The following is a 25,072-nucleotide window of genomic DNA, read 5'->3' on the forward strand; positions in this document are numbered from 1 at the left end:
AAGAGAAATAATATTCTCATATTATTGAAGTTATTAGAGAGACAAAACTTGAGAGGGTCAGTACTAGTAACGATATTGTTTGTCACTGTGATCACCTAAGGATAGGAGAGAGGAAAACTTTGTTTGAAAAGATAGCGTCTTTTCCAAGCCCACTGATATTAGTTGGGCAAAGAAGGGCTTTGCATGACTGTAAACTCCTTCCTCCCCAACAATTTGTTTTTCCAATTAAATATATAGCGCTTCTCATTACAAATCTCGCCTGATGTGTTTTTCTGGGCCAGATGTGAACCTGTAGACGTCATTGCTTCTCTGCCATGTTCAGTTGGGTTTATTATAACAAAGAAGAGATGAAGAAGCAAGATTTATTTCTTTGCTGCACAGGAAGTACAGACACTGAGATAAATTTTGGACCTTTGACATGAATAATGCGGGTCACGTATTTCAGTGCGACTAGCATTTCACATACAAATTATGGTGCAAGATATTCACATGGTAATTCAAAGTGAAGAAGGAAGAGTTTTTGGAATAACATCAAAATGAGGAGGAAAGAATCCATTTAGCTACTAAATATGTTACTGGATATTAAAGTCTTTTCTTAAGAATCAGTATTTAGAGGAGGGATGGGGAGCTTGCGTATGTCAGTGACCTCATTGTAAGATGCAACTCTCCACTTCTGTTTCCTTAGTCCAGCTAAGTAAAAACTTTTGAAGATTTTATCACTAATTTACTCAGCATCCCACCATTTAAATTGTGTTTTGCCTGTCCTATCACAACTTTTGTAACGCAAAAGGAACTGGCTATGAAACAGATACGCAGATCTGCAATACCTTAAAGAAATGTGAAAAGAAGTCACAGGTTCAGTTCAGACCTTTTTACTATCCTTGCATAGTCTCTCTGTGACTTTAAAATGTCCTAGAAAGGAAGAAGGAAATATGTAAAATAATCACTTTTCATGTATTCAGTGTCTGCAATTTAATCAATCTTCCATTAAGAAATCTTTTCATAATTCAATTCCTTTTATTAAAACTGTGAATGCTTGCCAAAAAAAATTGAGCAGATGTGGAGAATGACAGTCAACTGCATTTGTGACACAAATTGAGTTCCTTATGCAATCACATTATTACCAGTTATAGCTGGTAAAGCTATATTGAAGAGTGAAGTCTCTGCTCTACTGGTTAAACCCTTTCACACTTTGAAGAATGATGAATATTTACGAAATACAAAGTTGGTTTTAATTGCAGAGACCACCTAATTTGTTGAACCACGTTACTGGTTACCGCTGTGTCATCATAGTTTCCACAAGGGTGTTATTCAGAGCTGCTCAGCTGTATTAATCTTCCAATTTTACTAGCATCTCGGGGTCGTTGGGCCTCCAGCAGCCTGCAGTACAACAGCTGCCCCAACATGAATTTGGCAACAGAGTGAGGAAAAAAAAAAATCAGGTGGATATAAAAATCATTGGCTTGTCCTCAGTTTTTTAATATTTTAAGGATAAATTCAGGGTCTTCTACTAAGGTATCAACTGCCCTCTTTTGTTTGTCATAACAGTCATTTGCGGGAAACACCAGCTAAGCAATATGTCTGCCCATATTAGCAAGGTGGGGTCCATTGTCCTGGTCTCTAGGGAAGAAGCAACCAACCAAACAAAAAAACCCTTGCAGTCAACTTCTACAAAGAACTGATCTTAAAATTCAAGCTCCTGAATTCATATTTAACCTCTTAACTGTTTGACTTCCAAAACCACAAGCAACCACCCATTCTGATTTGAAGTCTGCATGATTTTTGGAGAGTGAGGTATTTCTGAAAGCCAGGACAACCGGTGTGCTAGGTTATTTTAAAGAGCTGTATGTTAGTTACCTTCACTTTTTTCCTTTTAAATTTGCTGGTGTTTCTGGAAGGTGATAATCATGGGCGATTCATCTTTATTTAGGCACAGGATGGCGAAAAAATGAAGTTTTCTTTACTAATGGAAAACTTCTGAAAGTTTGTCCTTTAGAGTAAGGTTCAGGTCCAGCAAGGTGAATACCAGCACAGTCTTCCAAATCAATTATTAAAGTGTCTTCATTATGTTTTTTTTTTCCCTCAGCAATGAGATTGCCATTCATTGTTTTATGATTCTTTCCCTTTGGTCTCTGCACTGAAAAGCCATAAATAAGCCAGTGCATCTGTGGAGAGGATCTCCATTAGGGCTCAGGCTAGGACCACCCACTCATTTCTCCTGGGCAAACCAGTAGCTGCCAGATAGCACCTTTTCATTAGCTGCTGACCTGGACTGGATGTGAACTGGTGACCAACAGGTGACAGGTATTTTGTATCCCACTATTAATCCTCAGAGCTGTCAAGTGCTTCCATTAAAATCTTATGAATAACTTTTTTGTCCTTCAAATAAGTCTGCTAGCGTGCAGTTGTAAACTTATATTTTTTGCTTTGTAAAATTGCCAAAGCATGTGGTTGTGCATATACAACTGCACACCCTGCTGCTAGAAATTGGGAGATTTCCAGTGGCTCCCAATGCCTGAATTTGTATGGGTCAATACACATAACGGTGAACATGCACACAAAATATCTTCCTGTCCCAAATCGGTACTTTTCAGCTGTTTAAACAATTATTTGGATTTTCTTTAAAAGTTAGATTTTTATTCCCTTATAATGTGCTTTATTTAACATTGAACACATACAGTGAGAAGAGACAGTGACACGGATTGCCGTCTTAATCTAACTACCTGGTTTGTATGTTCTGTTATGGTAGTTAAGCTGCACATTGGATAGTTAAAAAAGGTGATAAATGCTAAAGTTAATTGTGAAATGGCCTGATTCTGTCAAGTGATTGGATTCTATATCATTTGACACAAAAATAAAGTGTATTAAATCTATGCTGAGGTATTGACATTTTAGCAGCAGGCAGATGGCACCAAAGAGGACATTCTAGATGGTGTGATGCAAAGTTCCTTAGAATGCCATTCTTCAAGAAAATGCTTTTATTCTTTTTTTTTTTTTTTCTTTTTAATTTTTGACAAATGTGGATATATGAAAATGATGGTCAATATGAATAAATGGAGCTGTGCTGATCATTTGTAGTCAGATCATTTTGCATCCTGGGTGATATAATGTAAGATTTTTCTCCCCTTTTTCTGTTAACGAGTATTTGAGCCTCTTAATAGCACAGACATTCCTTTGATGCTATGTGTGCTGGCACCTGTCATCATTATGTACTCCAGGTCTCCTGACTGGCCTGAACTTGAATGCAATATGCCATTTGGAAAGTGCCAAAAAGAGCAGAGCCATCATGTATTTTTGGTGATCCCAGTAAATGAAAATTAATCACGTTTGACAAACGTGCGTGGCCTTACAGTCATAGTTCTGTAGGCAGAAGCTACGTATTTTGTGACTGTATTCAATGAACTGTCCTTTCATGTTCTAGAAACAGACACAGAGACAGAGTGCAATCAGCTAAAACTAATGATGTTAGTCTGTTAAAAAAAACAGTGATGCAAAATCTGTAGATGTTGATTCTGTCGGTATTAGTGATACATATGCTTGGTGCCTGTCATTTTGAAGCCCCAAGGCTGGACTTAAATATGTTGTGGTAACTTTTGCCAGACTAAGAATGCCAACCTTGGAGTTAAATGCGCAAAATTTAGTGTTTAATTATCATCTTCCTCCCCCATCACCACAGCAATTATTTTAATTTGAAGAATTATTTTATAATGACCCAACTGTATGTTGTGATTCCAACTGGAGGTTACTTTCTTCTTCACGTTTTGTTCTCAACTATGGTTGTATGCTATTTTAAAAAGAAAATAAATTGCATTTAGTCTATAGATGTCTTTGCTGCATTAGTAGATGAGGAAAAATCCGTCTGGGCTATAGGTCCTTTTTGGGGGGGTTGGGTTTTTGTTTGTTGTTTTTTGTTGGCTTTTTTTTTTTTTTTTAAAAACAAAACGGGGATAAGAGGCACTGCAGTATAAGATAGTGTACTCTATCATGTAGTTGCACCACTTGGTTGACAGGAGCCTTGTGCCATGTGGGTATGGTTTTAAGGTACATGGGTTTACCAAAGAAAGTTTACTAAATAATAAGGCTAAACTCTTACGTCCAATGAAAATTCATTTTGTGAAACTGGAATACTGTAAATGATAAGCCTGCTTGTATCTCTGTCAGGATGATCTCTTGGAAATATGGCCTCTGTGTTGGTTTTGATAGAACCTGGTCTTGATATAGTTCTTGGTGTGCTGCACAACTTCTTTCTCTCTCTTTATTTTATTGTCTCCAAGGCCCTTGAGGGAAATACTGAGAATCTGGAGCAGCTGTAATCATGAACAGACCTTGTTATTATTGCTGTGTTAAATTGTGGGATAGTGCAGGATGTATGCAATGTCTGTTTCCAGACCACAAAACTTGAGAAAGCCTATATGCTTATATCTGTGAAATAACACTCAAGGCAACCTTGAGAGGTGCAGACCACAATGCCTTTCTTCCACAGTGGCTAAGCTTAACTGTTCTTTATTCTGGAGGCCTTCTATTTTATAACACAAACCGCAGTGACTAATTTCATGGGGATAGGGATAAGCAGGTCACAAGTGTCTTACTGAATAGCTGATGGTGATTTGTGTTTGAGTATCAGACTAGGCTAATCCAATATTGCCTTTTTCTTCATGAAAAGAGTAATGACCACTACTGGATCTGCTCTGGCACTTGTATACCATAATGCAACTTTAGTGGCTTGGTGATTTCAGTGATAAGAAAATCTGCGGTTTAGAACATCTGTTCTTTTTACCATCATTTCTGTTAGGGTTTTTTTCTGACTGTTTTGTCATACCATTGACCATTGTCTTTAAAAATTACCTTTTCTATTTCAATTATGTTTTATGGTTGTCAGAATTGATTTCTCATGAAATCTTAATTCCCACATTAAAATCCAAAATATTTTCTATTTCTATACTTTTGTTTGCGGTGGCTTTACTGTTGGCTGTGTACATAGTATTATTTAGGACACAAGCAAATGGACTGAAGCTGCATCAGGGGAAGTTCAGATTGGACATTAGGAAAAGATTCTTCACTGGAAGAGTGTTCAATCACAGGAACAGACTCCCTGGGGAAGTGGTCACAGCACCAAGCCTGGAAGAGTTCAAAGAGCGACTGGACGACACTCTTAGTCATATGATTTAGTTATAGGTATTCCTGCAAGGAGCAGGGAGTTGGACTCGATGATCCTTATGGGTCCCTTACAACTTGAGATATTCTATGATTCTATGATTTCATAGAAACAGAACATGTTTTGTCCCTTCCCCCCTCCTCCCTCATTTTTTTAAGGGCATAACTAAAGCTCCTCCTACCCTCCCTTCTGATTTTAGCTTGAGTCTGTGTAATGCTTATCCTGATACCTATCCAGAAAAGTGGTGTGGAGCTTGATGTTCACCCAAAGCCCTTTACAGTATTTTTTGCGGTACATTTCTACCACTTCCTTACTTCTTGGACATTGATGATGTTGGACACATTTCTTCCTCAGCCTGGAGATCTGTAGCACAGAGTAGCTGACCGCAAAACTTACTATAACATTTAAATGTTGATATTTATTTAGGTTAAGTCTAGTGATAATAGTAGTTGTTTCTCTCTAGTGCCTGGAATTTGTAAATTGTAACTATACATGATCTCTCCATGGTGACACACTGTTAAAATAATTTTTCCACCCTTTGTTTTTTTTTTTTTTTAAGGGACGCAAGAGTGAGGCAGAAAAGTACTTCATGAAGGCTATTCAGCTGGATCCTACCAAAGGAAACTGCTACATGCATTATGGTACGTTTAGGATAGATAGGGTTTCCACACGTATTCCAGACTTGCTGTTAATCTCTCCGAGTGATTAAGGATTTGAAAAGTGCTACTGGCAAAATACCTTCTTTAAAGGGAAAGAAACTAATCTACCATGTATAACTTCATCTCCATTTCAATTTGTTAATCACTGCAGAGGGAGAGGTGAAGATTTTCATATTTTACATAGCTTTCCTCCTGTGAGGGGAATTTCAGTATTGCTGCCTCTCTGAAAAAGAAAAAAGGTGACCGTTGCCATATGTCAAAGTTTCACGGCCTGGAATATTATTGTTAACAGCTTTGGCCTAAGTTCACTGGCTGCCGGTGGGTGGGCAACTAGCAGTTATACTTTAGTATGCGTGAGTTCTATGTATCGAAGTGCCTGCTTTTTGTTGAAGACTTAAGGGCCTTACCTCTACCTCCTTCCCAGTATCTTCATGGCTTGAAATGAATAAGTATCACAAAAGGTTTTGACAAGTTGGCTATATATTTGTCATACTAAGCCATGCATGTGCTTAAAGCACATAGTTAATTTGAAGGTATCTTTATAACTTTGGGTTGGTTTTGCTAAATGTGCAAAAAAATATTTCCAGATGTGATTAGTCCCAAGGAACCAAAAATACTTAACTTTATGAACTATTTCTTACTGTATTTTAAAGCTGATAATAGACAAATCTAAAAATGCAAGCTATGTAGTCCCAGTTGGAAAATATCGAAAGAAGTAATAAATTTCATCTTAGTTTAGGAAGAAGGCGGGGAACCATAGGCATACTATATATATCTCTTTGTATATTGTTTTAATTTCCTCTTCTGATTCTAACTGGTGAATGTAAAATAAATGAAAATGAGTAGCCAAAAGGGAAAATTAATCTCACATAATAACCGTGTTTTTACTTTATGTGATTTCTTTGTCTGAATTGCTCACATAATATTTCTGTTCAGTTCTATGTAGCGTAAGATTCTGTATGTTAGGCTTCCAGAATCAATGCATACATTGTTACTTAGAACATGTTACTTAGAACATGTATTTAAATGAACGTAGCCCAGTGTTGCTTTATTTTGCATTATGGATCATTGCAGTTAGTGACCTTGTCGTCTACTTATGCCTGTCGAGGTGAATCTGATAGGGGTATCTGTGCACATAAGCTCCATTATTTCAACTGGGTATAAGTATAGTTGATATCTCAAGATAATGAGGAAAAGTTGCAGCAAATTGTTTCTTGAAATCCTACTCAAGCTCCTTCCAGCCTTTGTTATTAAGAAATCTATCCTTAGTTATTAGGAAATCTATTTGCATACAAACTCAAAGGTAGGTCTCTACCCAATCCATCCTGGCAATTTAAGTTATGATTGTATATATTTTATTACAAGTTTCGACTCTCTTCTTTTTCTCTCTCATTACTTCATCAGCTTGCCTGTCTTTTCCTGCAGTATTCCCTCTGTGTCATTTTCAAGTGGCCTATAAACTAAAAGCAACGTTATTCAAATCATCCTTCACCTTTGATGTTCTGATATCTTCATTACCAGACTACAATATTAAACTGGTGTATTGTTTCCTAATTGAGCTGATTCCCTAAAAACTTTAGCAATTTTTTTCCTTTATTGTGTCACAGGTACAAAAAGTGGTTTCCATGTCCTTGTGCAGAGGTCATTTGTGCAACATAAGCGAGATTCTGCTCTGCGGATTAGGAGTGAAGGGCAAAATTTAGTCAGTGTTTGGAACACCAGCGTAGTAAAACGTGATGCTGAAGGGCTGTAGACACAAGTTCTGTACACCAGTCACTAGGGCTTCATCATGGAGTATTTTATACACAGAGAGCTCTACTGAATGCAGGTGAAACCTTTTCTTTTGGTTGTATAACTTCTGATCATTTCACCAAATTCAGTGATGTTACTCCATGTCTAAATCAAAGTAGCTATGAGAAAGATATGGTTGACTTCTGCTTGGCTTATGTGTCTATGTGTAGTACAGGTGATCTCAAAACCTTGTCACGCCAGGCACAGGGCTTTGTAAAATTTGAAATAAATTATCCTTGCTTTTCTTTCTTTCCCTTTTCCCTGTCTTGTATTTTCTTTTCTCCTTTCTTTCCCTTTTCCCTTCCACCTATTTCTCGTATTGATCAGGAATCTGTAGTGTATTTTACCAGTGTATTGTACATTCCAAATGTTACACAAGAATCCCCAGTGAACACTTTAAGCTTTATCTCTACATCTCGTTAATTTGTTTTAGCACCTTGTCACAGGTACAGTCCATATCCTGTTTGCCAAGTGTTAAACTATGGGGAAATACATCTGTATTTTGTATGTAAATCTTAGAGATTACTTTTTTTTCTCAGCATGAAGATGTTGGAACAGAGAATAAAACCGTTGGCATTAGCCCTAAAAAAACACATAACTCACGGAACAGCCAAATGAAAAGAGTGGTCCATTGGGACACAACAGTGTGTTGATGGAGTAGCAGGAATAAATGGACAGAAGATTTTCTTCCAAGTGCACATGCATGCACACACTTATAATTTGTGCTCCCAGGATGTGCAGATGTTCTGTTTGACTCCTAACCTTTTCGACTTTTTTTGGAACCGTCAGGAAAAATTGTCAATATTCTGTATCTTTTAAGAGGCTTACATTTATATGACAATGTGCTTGAATTTGCTGGCTTTAAGCCAAAGAAAGCTATTCTTAGAAGATGTGATTTGGTGCAGGAGTTAGCTTATTTGATCACATGAAAATTTGAAGAGAGGTGAACAGTTTCATGGTTGCTTCTTGGGATAATACCACCACAGCACATTTCTCTGATGGAGCTAGCATTATAATTAGTTTTGTATAGGTAATGTGCTGGCTTTGGACTTCAGTGGATTTAGGTTTAAAGCAGTGTTTCTCAGTCATTATGTTTGGAGATGTCTGAAGGGAAAACTAGTGGAACTGAAGAGATATAAATCCCTGCACACTGCAGATGTGGTGCCACTTCATTGGACATAATGGGAAGTGGCTTTTTCTCTAGTGACCAGAGAGGGTGGCATTCCCCTCTCAGGCTGAAATGAAAGCTGCTGCTCACCTGTCCACATTTGCTGCTTCTTTCCCCCTTCTTTCCCCCTTCCTTCTTTCCCCCTTCCCTTCCTTCTTTCCCCCTTCCCTTCCTTCTTTCCCCCTTCCCTTCCTTCTTTCCCCCTTCCTTCTTTCCCCCTTCCTTCTTTCCCCCTTCCTTCTTTCCCCCTTCCTTCTTTCCCCCTTCCTTCTTCCTTCTTTCCCCCTTCTTTTCCTTTGTCATATGCCAGTTATCTGAACATGTGGACTTTGTGCATAACCATTGTCTTACAAATATGTGAGCCTTGACATGGTACAGTACCAGAAACACCTTACAGATGAAAGAGAGAAAATGCATATGAATCAGGAAGAAGAAAAAATGGCAGAGGAAAGAGTGCAGAAGCACCAGTACATAAATTTATTTATTTATTTATTTACTTTCTGGCACTGAAAAAATTATTCGTTCTACAACCTACAAGTTTTTAAACTGAAACACTGGAGGAGATTATTTCACATGCTAGATTTGAATGTCCCTATAAAGTTTGAGGGGTTTAATTGGATATTTTTAATACATATTTTTTGAAGAAGAGTTAAAGTGAACAGTTTTGACTAAACCAAGTTGAACTTAATAAATGCTTATTTATTTTTTAATTTCTATCTTTGTTTTCTCTGGGAAAGTTTTCTTCAAAATATCTTACCCATATCTACTCAGGATACTGACTGTCATATATCCCTCAAACATTTTACTCATGTGCCATTTTGCATCCTGCAGGATGTCAGCGGCTTCTGTCATCAACAGATCGATGACATAACTGAAATGGTCACCACTGACCAAAGAGGGGACTCTTTTTAACGTAGGTGCCTCAATTAAATGCTTAGGGTCAGGTGAGATGAATCTAAGTACCAATTTGAGAAACCACATAGAGATACCCATGAATGAACAAATTCCAAAGGAATTTTCATATAAGTATTTTAAGAACGTGTTGGCATCTAAAGAGTCAGTAAGTCAAATTTGTTAACAAGTGTGCCAAACATAGAAATGTTCATCCAGGTCAGACCAGTGACATTAAGGCCCAGATATTATTTAATTTTGGATATAGTATTGACCACCCACAAAGGAAATACAGGTCTGCCATTTCTGTCTGCACCGAGCCTATGTCAAGAGAAGTTGAAGAAGGATTCTGTATAAAATGTGTCAATGCAGAGAGATGATTCAAACAGTGAAATACTTGAATTCTTGTCTGTTGGAAAATAAACAAAAATAAATTCTTCAGTATTTTTTCGTTGAGATGGCTAGTAGGATGCAGTGTAGTTGAGGAATTTGATGTTGTTGAAAGCTTTTTATAGAAGCTTTCACTTAAACAAACAAGCAAACAAACAAAACAACCAATAATGCTACAGTGAAATTTAAGTTGTGCAAACATTTTACCTCCAAATAGTCTTATTTCCATTATGATTTGCTGTTTAAAAACAAAACAAAACAAAACAAAACAAAACAAAACAAAACAAAACAAAACAAAACGCCACTACTAAAGCATTTTTCATTTTACTTTTTTGCTAAAAATAGGTGTTGCTACCATGCCTCTTAAAGTGCATATAGTGGCCTCTCTCCAACATAATGAAAATGAAGTGGGGAAAAAAAAGAGAGAAAAGGAGTGAGGTTTCAAGATAAACGCATGTACAGAGGTCCTCCCTCCCTTACATTTGTAATAGCTTAATTGGAATGGGGAAGTCTAGAACCCAACAGGATGTTCAAATTAACTCTGTTTTATTAATCACCATTGAGACCTCTTTTTAAAATAGTTTCCTTTGAATAATACATTATTTCTAATAACTCTAAATTGTTTAATGATTCCTTTTTCATTATAAAAATGGATTATTCTCATTAGATTAATTATGCATTCACATAATTAGGCAATTCACATTGATCATCTGCCTTTTTCAGTGCATTCCCAGTTATAGATATAAAACAAAATGAAAAACATGCTGTCAGATTAGGTAAAACTGAAGCATGTTAGCTAGACACTCTTTGAAGGAAGAACAGATTAACATGTTCCCAAACATTCTAACTTTTTTTTTTACATTATCTTTCACTTTTGAGCTTGTGATAATTTAAGAGTTGGGTTTATAGATTTTCTTGTATTATCTGGAGTTTTTTACACAAGTTTAACTTGTTAACTGCTGGTTTTATTTTTTTCACTTTCATCCTGAGTCTTGCTAATCATTGTTTCAGCACAGAACTTTTAGCCCTTTTTGATGCCTAAATTTTCATCTGGGCCTGTGACCACTTTGTATCTGTCTTGCCTCCAAATATGACTGCTTTACCGCTCCTAAGTCCCAGCCTGAAAATGGATTGGAGCTGCTGTGGTTTAAGCTTCAAAATAAACTTCATTGAAATATGATAGCAGTGGATTTTCAAGCACCATTTTTTTCAGTCTTTAAGTCATACACTTACATGTGTTATGAGTGTGAGAATTTACATATGGTTACAGATGTAAATTCAGTTTTCCTCTTAGATGTGATATATCTATAATATTTCTGTGTAGTCGCATTGTTCACAGTGCTGGAGCTCTGTGTCTTTGTTCTTCATTTCCTGCAGAGCAGCCTGGGAAAGCTTTTTTTTCTCCCATATATAATGAAATATATAAAAAATAAATGAAAAATGAAATGAAATTAAAAAAAAAGAAAAATATAATGTCAAATTTGTATTGATAAGAAAGAGGAATATCGACCATGACCTAGTAACAAAGTCTTACTCATTTCTTCAAGACAGTTTTATGCCTGTGGAAGAAATGTCACCCTGGTCCATAGGAAGGTCAGTTTTTATTTTTGTCAATGAAATAGATAAAACTGGTTTCACAATCCATAGTTCCAGGGAATGAGTTGTCCATTTCTGACTGACAGGTTAGCTAAATGAATTATATGCTGAATGATAAATAAAACAGAGTGCATGGATATGCTCCATTGGGAACAACTGATGCTACATGGTGATTATGTATTGAGAAATTAAATTCCTTCATGAGATGGGGTCAAAGCCAACCAGATGTAATATGTCCATCACTAAGTCGCTTTGCCAGCCTTCCCAATATGCACTCATGAATTTTTCAGCAAATGAAAGGGGTTTTTTCAATGTTAAATCTTTTGTAAATCCTAACATTAAATGTATAATGATTTTGTAGGGAAACTCTAAAACGAGTTTATGATACTCAAATAAGACACGTTCACAGAAGATATGCAGTCTTTGGAGGATGGGTCTCTCTGTCTTGGGCATACAGTACCATCAAATTGGGATCCTGAGTTGGGACTATATAGTTTATACCTCCTCTTGCAATATCAATGAATGTAATTCCAGGAAGACAGGATTCCTAGACCCAAAACAGGAAGAGAGCTGTAACTGACATGCAGAAAGACTTCATTAAGCTTCTGACCTTTCTGCTCCCAGAACTCTCTCCAATAATTCTGATTTAAGAAAATCTTCAGCTACTATTAACACAGGCAGCATTTCTTACTTCCAAACTGAAATGGAACAAGAATATAGCAGAAACGGAGCTATTCAGAAGAATATACAAATTTGAAGTCGTCTTTGCAGTTTTCTTGGCAGCTGTGAATAACGAGTGTACAAAGGCACATGTACATAAATTGTCAAGTCCTTTTTGTTGCTCTCTGGGCTGTTGCTATCACACAACAATAAAAGATTATTACAAACCACTATAATAACTATTTATTCCAAACTCCCTTTAGAACCAATCACTTAAGTGGAATGCAGTGGAGTATTTCCAAACAAGCTAGGTCACCGACCCTAAACGCTGTGGAATTTCCATGTTTCTGGCTCTTCCCTTGAGTTTATCCGTAAATCTAATCATTCTGACATCCCAAGTACATGGTTGACTGTGCTTCCTCAGCACAATATACTAGACTGCTCGGGAGATATGGTATAGAAATTGCGGATCAGAGACAGTGCTAGAAAAGTGGCTTTATGTTTCTTTCATGTTGCCAAAATTTAGGGTTTCTGGAGGAGCCAAAAAAACCTGTGGCACAAACAACCCTGGAGACTTCTTTCTTAATGGTCATATGTTTTGACCTGTAAGTGCCATCTCATTATGAGGATTTTTGAAGTGATAGCGTGGAGTGCAACTGGATGGTTCTTTCCCATCCAAATTTCAGTTTTCCATACCTTATACATCGTCACCCAGTGTCTGGGGAACGACATAGACTCCAGAATCTTGCTTAGTGTTTGCAAAACATGAGGTCCTCTGTGTTACTTGTTTTCATCATTAATCTTATATTTTAGTGAGAGCTTCCAGTGACCCAGATGTGGTCACGAGTTCAGTCATCAAATCCCGAAGGCTTGCAATTTAATTTTTTCTCTCTTGTCTCTGGTTGTGCTCTGGATGACATCCAATGGTGTATTTAGCACAACTGCAACAGGTAAGTTTTTCAGACAAATAAAATTGCTGATAAAAAGATTTTTCCAAGCCAGTGCATATATTGATGTTGCAGTGCCCAGCAGCTTGCGTAGTCTTCCTACATATTTTATTTGCATGGAATAATCAATGGGAACCAGTTCAGGGGACAAACTCCCCTTCCAGCAAGAAAGCCAGAGAACAGCTGGGGAATGGTATATAAGGAACAGAATCCAGAATGCTAGTACCATCTAGGTGATCCTCATGCAAGTTCTCTTTGCTTCCCCTGTCACATCCTACACATTCAGCAAGAAATTGTCTTAACAGGCCTGGAAAGCAAGACCTTAAAGCAAACATTCTCTTGCTCTGGGAACTGCTCATTCACAGCCAATGAATCTGTTTTGAAAGTCTTAAAGGAAACAGTTGCATTAGGTCATGTCTGTTGACTTGGCATCTTGCAACATTGATTCATCACCTGAAAAGTTTTGGAAATCAACTCAGAGACAAGGTCTCTCCTCTCATTTCTTCCACAGAATGCTATTGAAATTTTCCAGTCAGAAATCTCTGGTTGCATCTGAATTTTTGCTCTGCATTGCCATAGCAGAGTTGAAGTTGAAGATGACTTCAGTGGTGGTTCTGCTTATGCCAGGGAAAATGTAGTTCAATTCTCAAGACACAGCCCTGTAGCATTACTGTGTGCTTCAGAGACAGACACAACGCATTGGGTCAGCCAGAACCCAATCCCTATTTTGGTTTTTGTTGAAACTTGAAACGCTTTGAAAGCGCCAACAAATATTCAGCTTTGAATCCTTGATGTGTAAATGTGCCGAAAGTACTTCTAATGAAGTTTATTATAAGCAGATTTGACAGTTGAGTCTATGGTCCTGATATACCCGCTTTTCACGTTAATATAGTTGTTTAAGTTGCTGCCATGGAAAGAGAAAACTTTTAAAGAGGATAAGATGCTGAAGACTTGGTGATAAATGTATATTAAAAGAAGCAAATGCCAACTATTCCCTATTATGGTGGGATTAGAAGTTTTTTCCTTCCTATTTGGAAGGTAGTTTACTCAGTTCTGCTTAGATTACTAAAGATATCAGGACACGAGTGTAATCATTGAAGTTTGAGTAAGTGCAGAACCAACAGCATTCTGAGAACATTCAAAGATAAGCTGTTTCAGAAACCTACTCTGTTCTGGTACAAAGTACCTTTGAATGCTTACCAGCGAGCGAAAGAGAGAGAACATTTCAATTAAAGAAAGATTGGTGCAACCTGCACTTTTATCTAGTAAAATAAAAGCTCATAGTGCCCGTAGGGAACAGTTGAGCCCATTCTAGAGGAAGGCACCAGTGCCTTTGTGCTCTGAACATAAAAGATTGTTACACACAGGCATATCCCAACCAATTAATACCTTTCATATCACAACGAAGCAGCAGAACTGCCAGTTTAGATGTATGGCTTTTAAATCAGTGTTGGCGCATGTCTTAACAAAATGCTTTACAAATGTTCACAATCATTTTAGAGAGACAATTATACAGGATAGAGAGCTGTATGCTTTCATCTCCGTGATATTTGTTAATTTTAACAATATGAAAATAAGTTGTTTTTTTTCAACTCCTACGAACTGGGAATTTTTTGTTGTTGTTGTTTAAATTACATACCTACTTTTATCTTATTTTTCAGTAGATTGCATATATTTCCTCAAAAATTTTTGGGCAAATATAGACTCGGAACCACTGTTGGCAATTTGCAAGGAAAAGTAAGTTTTAGCAAGGCTGTAGGTACAGAACTTGTCAGCTTTTATGCTCTCTCTGATGCTTAGATAGTTTAGGGAAAAATAACTGAGAGGATAATGAAATATTGAATCCGTTCTTTGCTGTCAAAGGGCTTTAAGAACTCTTGGCTACACGTTTACACTCGGCTTTGTGCTGTCTAGCAAGACAGATGGAAACACCTGTTTAAAAACATAATGTTGTTCCAGGCAAAGAACAATGTTGTTGAAGATCACACCTGAACGTGGTCTGTGGATTTCCCACTCCTGTTCTAGGAGAATCGTAATGAGAAATATGCTTTCTTTGAATAAGGAAAATCTGGAATTCAGAGCTCCTAGAAAGCTGATTTCTCAAAAGCTGGTTCTGATTCCAAAAAACAATCAGGCTACATAATTTATGTAGTTGGCAAGAGTCGGAGTTGTAACACCTGCAATAAAAAAGCTCTGTATGTGATATTGGGCAGTGTCTCATAAATCACGCAGTTTGCCAGTTACCTGTCAGAGGAGAAAAGCCTGCATGTAAATTTAGACCCACACAAGTGGTTCCTGGATCCAGGAGCTTGTGGATCAGACCTTCCGATCCACCTCCAACACCTTGCCAATATTCGGCCCTACTAATGCCCTTCTCTGGGGAAAGCACATCTTTATGGCTATGACAGGAAAAGTTCAGAAGTCTGCTTTTTAATGAAGAAAGTGCAGCAGTAAACTGCCAATCCAGTTTGTTCTTGTATGAATTTAGTATATCATATTAAAAGGAACAGCGGCTAATGTTTTCAAAATGGGATATCTCTACTTAGGTCCTTTAAATTAAATTTAGATGTGTGAATAAAATTACTCTGCCTTTCAGGGAAACTTGTCAAATTAATTCTCAACTGAAAGTTTCCACCTCGTACTGGGTCTGGAGTTAACTTTCAGTTAACAGCCTGGATGATGCTGTGTTTTGGATTTGTGGTTGACACAGCCTTGATAACACAACAATGTTTCGGCTGTTGCTGAACAGTTCTTGAACAGTGTCAAGGCTTTCTCTTTTTCCCACTCTGCCCCCTCAGTGAGCGGGCTGGAGATGGGCAGGTGATTGGGAGGGGACACAGTTTCGACAGATGACTCGAGCTGGCCAAAGCGATATACCATATCCTGTAACATCATGTTCAGCAATAAAAGCTGGGGTAGATGAAGAAGAGGGGTTTTGGCTTCTGAGGTGACCTTTGTTTGGTGACCTGCTGGGCATTGGTCTACACGTGGTGAGCAATTTTCTTCACTTCACTGATTTTGTTACTTTTTTTTTTTTTCTTCTTTCCTTCATCTGTTGAACTGTCTTTATCTTGACCCACGAGTTTTCTTGCTTTTTTTCCTCCCGTTTTCTTCCCTTACCCGGCTAGGGGAGGTGGGGGAAGTAAGTGGCTGCGTGAGTGCTTGGATGCTGGCAGGGAACAACCATCACACACCTGTACACTCAAGTATTGACTTTTCCACTAGATTAAGAAGGTAGTATTCGATTATATTTATAGCCCATCCAATTAAGGAAATACTTAGTCAGCAGCCTCTGAATCACCTCAACTCAGGCAACAAGTGAGGCAGTTACAGGTTGTTCCCCTCTCTTGTTTGCAGCCAGTATCCTGTAAGGGTTTGGGTGTTAAGGATGCTACAGTGGTTTCAGGAGGATGCTATATACCATCTACTACCTATCCACTCAGCATGAGTTGTTGCCGCTGTTATTGCCACCTCTAGTAAAGGGGAGAGACTTGTTTCTGGTAATGTACAGTCCTGGAATTTTATTTTCTGGAGAACTGAAACTTTTACTTGTACTTGGCCGGTGTCATGCAGTACTTGTAAATGTTTTTTAGTTAACTTTTGTAATCGTTAATAAAGATAATCCTTTAATATATTATATAAAATAATAATCCTATTATAGAGACACTGGTTGGAGACCTAGTAGTAAATGGAGAGCAAATTCTGGTTTTAACAATTTAAAACATTAGTTTAGTGTTGTTGCTGAGATTTTTGATGTGTCCATGTAGACTAATGGAATGTGTGCAGCCAAAGTCCTAGAAAAGTAATTAATAAAAACAAGCTTATAACTAAAGCATCTAGCAGTACACTTGCTTTTCAGTAAATATATGTAATGTCATCTTGTTCTAAGTTAGACTAACTAAAGCATGTACAAATTTCATAATATCTTCAGTATATGTTAATCTTATAGACCTCTTAAAGAGCTAAGAATTAACCTAGTGTGTTGCTTAAGAGCACCTGTAAACCATTAGTATTGATTTGAAATGGTTTCCAATAATGTTATATTTTTAGGAATTACATGGACAAAGTGCAATTATTTTACTGTTTAATATAATGCATCTAAAGTCAAGAAATCTGTTGATTATGTCACATCAAGTAGAATGTATCAGTTACATTTTATTACGTTAGGGGTAGTTATAAATATCCATAACGTAACATCTCTGTTGAGCTTCAGTGTTAAATATTTAATACCAAAAACTAGAAGTATGTTTCTAAAGATCTGTCTCTAAGAACCCTTGAGTAATTTTTATTGAAGACAAGAACGAGAGGTTTTTTTCTCCTTATGCAACTAATTAGCTTAATGACCAGTTGGCATTATTTTTGAGTTCTAAGCTGCAAAATATTTTTCCTGAGTTATATAATATTTTGAGAATTATCTTGAACATTCACCATGTCTTAAAATCTAAAAGTTTATGTCCTCTTTCTTCCCCCTGTCTGGATGTATCAATAGTATGACTAGTGTCTCATTCTGCTAATCCAGTGCTTTCATTAAACTGTTAACATTAAGGTTTTTTTGTTAAGGGTGGTTTGCTTTAGCATGGACCTAAAGTTTAGGGATACTGTTTTAGTTCATTTGTTGGAAGAGAATTGGAATACTAGTTGGTGAAGTTTGTTTCAAAGATTTGTCTTTAAAGAAAATAGGAATTCAGGCCAAATCAAGAGATGTGAACTGTATATTGTAGTTGGTAGATTTACTTGTCTGAGAATTTTCAGATTCATATATGCCATATATAAGGCATACCCGGATGTGGTGCCTAAAAAAAAAAAAAAAAGAAAGAAAAGCAAACTTACAGCCTTTGTCAACATTTTTTTTTCCCCTTCACAAGAGACTTCCATTAATGGCTCAAGCAGTGGTTTCTAATTCTGAAGACAAATTAATTTCTTATGATCCAAACTGTTCTCATATGCTTTCTTTTTGTGATTTTCTCTCTTTTTATTTATTTATTTGTGTGACAAAGCCTTTATGGAAATCAGCAGTTTCTGGAAAGAATGAACACAAAGCATCATAATGCATGAAAGGATGGCACACATTAGAGAGTGGATGTAACTAAAGCACAATGACCTTATGCTATGAATGCAGAAAGGCACCTGAACGTTCTTCCAAGACTTTTTGCAGATGTGAATAACTAAGATATAGGTGACCGTCTGAATAAATAATCTTCCATCTCTTGCAAAGTTGAGATGTATGCAGAGAGTAAGGAAAAAGCTAGAAAAGCTGTCTTTCACCACTTTTTGTATTGAGATAATTCTTTCTGCAAATGTGTTCTTTGTACCAAAGCATCACTGGATTCACTCTGCCCCTACAGACCGTGCTAGCTCTGGTTAAGTCAGTTTTCTGCACATGCGTATAGCAAGCACTTAGATAACAGGGAATGTATGAGCAAGGGAGGCAAGAAAAAAAGAAAATCCCTTGCCCTGAGAGGAAATAATGTGTTCCTGAAGAGGTTTGTGGCCAGTGATGGCTTGGTGGACTATTGGTTGAGTGATCTTCCTTTACAAAAATAAAAAAGGAAGGATGGGATGCTGGAATGCATAATCACCATACTTAAAGATAGCTTTTCCAAATATAAAGTTACGTAGACACAGAGTCTAGATGGCTGAAACCCTTTGAAAAATCCTTGATCCAAAAATAACACATTTTACAAATTAGGTGTGAAAAAATCATTAAAAGGAGCAGAAATAAGGTGGTTTGAGTACCTTCCAAAGTGTTTTTTTTTCCTTTTTCTTCAAAGGAAAACTGATTTTTATAGAGTTCTACTAGTTGTTATGTGTTTTGTTTTGAAACTACTGTACTTTATTTAGTTTGGTTAATGCTAAATTATTCATTCTTTTCAGTTTTAACTTGGTTTAGTGATTGTGATAATGTCATAAGTTCAGTCATATGATTTTAGCCATCTTCTATATTTTTAAGTGAAATGTAAGAATCATGTAGGAAAATTGTTACAAGCTGCCTGTTGTGATTCTCTTAGTGTTACTGAAATACATGATAAAATACCAGTTCTTCAAGGTGTATATGCATATATAATCATTTTAAAGCAAAGTATCATTTATAATTCTAAAGCTGAAGAAATTTGTTTGCATTTATATAACTATATATATATTTTACATGATTTTGAGACGTGCTTTTAAAATGGGAATATATTTCATTTGTAGGTGCTATTTTATTTTATTTCATTTCATTTTGTTCCGAGGACATGAGGATCAGTGTATAGGCAGAAAGGCAAGTTCTTAAATGGCAGGCTTCGCGGGGATTGGGAGTATTGTTTCATTATGGCTGAGTTTTACTGTATCATTCTCACGATTCATAAACATGTTCTGCAAATATTGCAGTTAGTTATTACCTGTCATATTTATTGCATTTTTTTTCTATAATTGTTACATTTTAAAGACATTGAAATACAGAGCAGATCAACAAATGGAAACTGAGCCACCTGAATTTTTTCTTTGGTGTAATTCCTTTTCCTAACTATATTGTCTGAAGTATTATCCATCAGTTGTTTTCTGTGGGCTCACGTTCATGCACTCCATTGCAGGTCAGTTCCTCCTAGAAGAATCTCGCCTGATAGAAGCAGCTGAGATGGCAAAAAAAGCAGCTGAACTTGATAATACAGAATTTGATGTTGTTTTCAATGCAGCCCATATGCTCAGGTTAGTGCTTTTACATCTGCCTTACTTGATTTTCCTGCCTTCTTTTAGAGGAAAAACTTCTTTACGGCCTTTGCTTACGCAGGGTTCTATTTAAAGCCCAGCAACTCTTTTGAACAATTCAATATTGCTAATTAGATAAAACGAATTGGAGTGAAACTGTTGCAGGATTTAGCACTTTCTAATTTTCTATGCATTATGTCATAATTTCTTACCTTTAAAACTTCTGTTTTTCACAGGCAGGTAATCCTTTTTGTTTGCTTACAAGAAAAAGCGTTTCTTTTGTGAAGAACCTTCTGCAGGGTTTCCTTTCACCTGACTTTTTTTAAATTTAGGATGCAAATAATAGGCCGTATTTCTGAACTGGAAGTAACTAGCGAATATTGAAAAGATCACATTTTATGTTAATATCAGTAGGGAACACTACAATAATTAGAAATCTAAATATTCCCAGGCTAATGATACTTTGAGATTCATAGGAGCACTTAATGATATTATCAGAATCTGTGATTTAAAATGCAGTCTTATATTTAATTCTGTTCTCCTATCTGAATAGAATAAAATTTTAGACTTCTTTTTTTTTTTTACTTTTAAAGCTGTCAGACCTAGATATTCAGTAACATTAAGCTTCTGCCTGAACATTATCATTAAACTCATATTACTATAATAGGTATCCTCCATGCTTATTTCTAGGATAGCTATCTAATTATTGTCTGTTGTCCACTTAACAGCTATGAGGATACTTGATTTTATTTAGATTATATCTATGCTTAGAAAATGCATGAAAAAGGAAATAAAAAATATACTTCATTATCGGAAAACAGTTTTTGAGGTAATTTCTCTAATGGACATATCTCATGTGGCTGTTTGTACTTTTAACGTTTAGAACACAAAATGAGAGGAAAAGAAAATGGTATTAAAGAGAAGGTAGAATCAGCTTCAGCCAAGTGACCTGTGTTTCAAAATGAAGGGTTCTATACCAGGATTTTGAAATAAGCCCCGAAACGCCCTTTGAGAAATAACTGTCACTGCTTGTAGATTAGAAAGGAAATCAAGACAAATGGTTCACTGGTAAACAGTTTGACCTGCCACGGGTGTGTGAGCTATTTTAAGGATCCTTCCCTTCCTCCTCATTATTTTCTGAATGATATCTCTCGAGATAGAATCCAGTAATTGAAACATTTAGATTAATGAAACATATTCACAGACTGAAACACAGCAAGTTAGACATGAAAGCTGAATCCGGAAGAGTACGTGTCAGACTCCTGGTTTCAGTGAGTGTGTAGTGGAAGATGGCTTAATGGTGTGATTATTGTGTGGGTATTTTAAAATGTGGTGATGTAGATCAGTACTATTTGGGAAATAGGTTTAATAAATTTCTTACTTCCTCTATGAGCACTGAGTGAAGCATCTCAGGTCTTGAAGGCACATGTCTTTACATCAGATATGAGTACTTTTCGGTCTCAGAGTAAGAGCTGTGCTGCTTTACTGTACATCAGCCATGGTTACCCTATTTGATCTGGTTGGGAGTGGACACTTTGGGGAGGTTTTGACCAGAATTGAGCTCAGTGATTCTAGGCTGCATTCTCTATTTTAGCTGTAAGCAAAAACCCAAGACTTTAAAAAAAGAAAAAAAAACAACAAAAAAACAACCAACACACCAAACTAAAACCCTTAAAACAAAAAAAAAATAAAGGCCTGGTTGTTTAGTTTAGCTAAAATCCAACTACACTCCTTTGGGATACCCAGTTGGTCTAATTTTTCACTTAAATACTCAGCTTTCTTTGTGGAAGATCGTAATGTCTTCCTAATATGCTCTGGGAGTCTAAAGTGGTCTGGAGGATTTAGCAAGAGTCAGGGTGGCAAAGTTAAATTCAGTGCTGCCAAGTTTTTGCTTAAAACCGCATGTGCTACGATCTGACTGATTTTTGCTAAAAGGTTATGATTCCATTGTCTGCCTTTGTTCAGTGCTTTAGTTAGCAATTTATTCAGTATATTGCTTACGTAATAGCTGTTGGATGAGGGGAATGTATATTCATACATCAGGACAGACCAGCTACAAATCCATCATGAGTCTGTGGGACTTCAGAAGCAGCTGATTTCCAGGATATTTAGAGTGATGGAGAGCTGAGGTGATTCCAAGAGGAAAGCAGATACAAAGGCGGAAGGAAAGAATGGAGTACACCGAACAGCATAGAGTGACACAGCTAGAAACTAAAGACTAGTCATAAACGAAAGACTGAAATTATTAAATATAATAGCTTCATGTAGGTGACCAACTGCTCTTTAGGTACCGTAGAGAGCTATAAAAACTGACTGGTAAGAATTTTGAATGGACTGCACAGCTGTGAGGAAGAAAATACATTATAGAAGTTCACAGGGCGTGGAAGTGAATTGACTATTGTGAAAGAAAAAGGATAAATTTTAAAGATGTGTTGTGGACTAAGAGACAGAAATTGATATTAATGTGGATGATTCAAAATGTCCAAAATGACTGGGAGGTAATAACAGCAACTTAGATTTTTATGTAAATTCTAATATTTTTTTTCCAGACCAAATATTCTACCCAGTGAGGCACTGTTGAATTAGAAAGGAATGACCTTTCCCTCCTGTCATACTCCTGTTTCCACCATTAGCCCAAGGAGTGTCACGAGACTGAGAAATATGTAGGCTTTTCTTCAGAATTGCAGGCAAATTCTTTCAAATTTGGGTTACAGCTGCTTTGGATGGAAAACAATCACAACATTCCTTCCAAGTCTAATTTATTTTTCTACTCTAGTGCTAAAGTATTTTCCTTATTTTAAATCCCTTTAATGTCTGAGAAAAATGTTTACATTAAAATGCAACCTAAATCAAAATTTACAAGTTTTGGAAATTCTGAAAAGGAATGCTGTGGGTTAGATTTTTTTTTTCCTTAAATTTGCAGCAGAATTGTTAACTGTGTCCAAATGCAGTAGCTGTATTTATAGATAGCCTGTTCTCAGTTTAGCAGTCACAAGAAAGACTTTTGCTCCTTCTGTCAGGTATTCCAAGACTGTTTACTTCCTCTCTTTGTGACTAAATCCGAAGCTGAAACCACAAAAAAACCCCCTGAGTTCTGTTTGCATTATTGAGAGACCCCCCTGTTCCTAATTACACAAACATAGTTATTAATTTTTTGCCTAGATGACTTCTGTAGGATCCTGATAAAGCAATGCCAGATGAATCAAGTCATCTGTAATAGGGGTGAGATGTGGGATGAATGTAACTAATTTCTTTGCAACAGTCTGGTAACTTTTAACTTGCATAGTACTTGCCTGTAAAATTTGTTTTCTCAATAAATTTGTTTTCCAGACAGCTTCATTCAAGGATCATGTAGCTGTTTGGCTGGTTCTTCTTAAAACAGTAACTGGTCATGTGTTTTACTTTTGTAGTATTTGCTATGCTCTTGCTTATAGCCTCAGTTTGAAGCCTTTCAGCAAAGCTAGATACATTTTAATGGAATGTAGTGAAGCGTATACGGTGGCTGTAACTCCAGTAACTGAGCCATGTATGAACAGTGCTAAGTTTCACTTTGTAGTTGTATACTGAGGTGAGCTGCCATGAGATAGGTTTCCTGTGATCTAGGGGATGAGTACTTTGAGAATGAGGAATGGCGGGGTGGTGACACCACCGTACTAATTAGAAACAGGAAAAGAGCTGCACGTTGTCTCCCAATGAAAACAAGCGGAGGAAGAAGAGCTTTGCTTAAAAGCACATTTTTTAGGAATAATTGTTTTTTTCATGCTTCTGTAAGTCAGTGGATTGTTGTGGGAAACACTCATATTACATGCAGTGATAGCATGTTTATTGGCTATTTGAAAACAGACGGCTAAATTAGAGCAATACTACATGACATGGTCATTGTTTTTCAGTGAATTTCTATGAGAGCATTTTGGATCTCCAAATACACGGAGTATAGTTGCTGGCACAGTTTCATAGGCACAAATTAACCCTAAGTTATTGCCTGAACAGTTTTTATTTGTTCTTTAATTACTGTCCACGTGCTTAAATATATATATGTATGTATGGCTAAGCATATAGTCTATGTAAATTTTGTAAGAGTTGTAAAACAAGAAAATGTGGATGAAGGGTTACACGTATGGAATCTGATTATGATTTGGTTGTGACACAAAAAGATCCATTAAGAATGCCAAATATCAACATTCAATATTTCAAAATAGGAGTCTCTTTGAAGAAAACTTCCTTTTAGCTGGGCTGATATCCATGATTTCACTTAAAAATAACAGTCTGAAGCCTTAGGCCAAGCAATATGCAGCTTCAAAATAAACCTTTCCCATTCGAATGTTTATGTATCTAAACCAGTCAGCATTAGTTTTGTATGTCTCTTAAAGCAATATTTTTTCCAGTGATCAACATAAAGATTCAAAATGGATGCAAGCTGAATATAACTAGGTGTCAGGAGAACCTAAGAGCGATGTGTTGTCAAGCCCATTTGTGAGGTGTCACTGGCAGTCAGCTGGAACAAAATACAGGGAACTGGTAGGTCTGGAGGTTCAGGTTAAGAGAGATGAGAGAATAAAAAGAGGAGTCATTTTTGTCCCTTAAAATAAGATTGAATGCTACGTGTTAATGGGGGAAATCAGATGTGTTTTCAAGGTCAGTCTTCATGAAAAGATTTAGGATAGACGTTGAAATATAGCTCGTAATTATGAAAAGGACTCTGTCTTCCGAACTTCTCTTTGCTTCCTTTCCATCCTTTCTGTTTTATTATCAACATTTTATCTAATGTTTTGCTCTAATGTGAATTATGTTTCTTTTAGTAGTATCCTTTCATTATTTGACATTGATCCAGAGCCCTTTACTGCTCAGTGGCATAGGGTTACGGCAATTTCCTACCACCGTGCCTCTAATTTTTCTCAAGGGAAAGCCATTCCAGGGCTTAACGTAATGAATTTCTAGTTTAGATTTCCAGTGCAAATGGGAACCAGAATTCTGCTGTATCTTAACTAAAGGAACTGTTGCTGAATGCCCCAAAAAGGGAACTGGCATTTTCCTGACCAGATTAGTGTGGTGTGCATTCATTTCTATAAACCGTTTTTAATGGAGAACCATAAATTCAAACTGATTTCAACTTAGGAATTAATGATCT

General features: G+C 36.7%; 1 protein-coding gene across 1 annotated transcript in view; it reads left to right on the forward strand.

Annotated features, from left to right (window-relative positions):
* Window positions 1-25,072, forward strand: part of TMTC2 (transmembrane O-mannosyltransferase targeting cadherins 2) — a 258,797-nt gene that overhangs the window by 211,530 nt on the left and 22,195 nt on the right. The window contains exons 9-10 of the mRNA XM_082492526.1: window positions 5,715-5,796; window positions 19,830-19,944. Coding sequence (XP_082348652.1) covers window positions 5,715-5,796; window positions 19,830-19,944 — 197 coding nt within the window. The remainder of the gene's footprint in view (window positions 1-5,714; window positions 5,797-19,829; window positions 19,945-25,072) is intronic.

This window comes from Vanellus vanellus (assembly GCF_965231255.1).
Source record: "Vanellus vanellus genome assembly, chromosome: 1".
Taxonomy (NCBI): Eukaryota; Metazoa; Chordata; class Aves; order Charadriiformes; family Charadriidae; genus Vanellus; species Vanellus vanellus.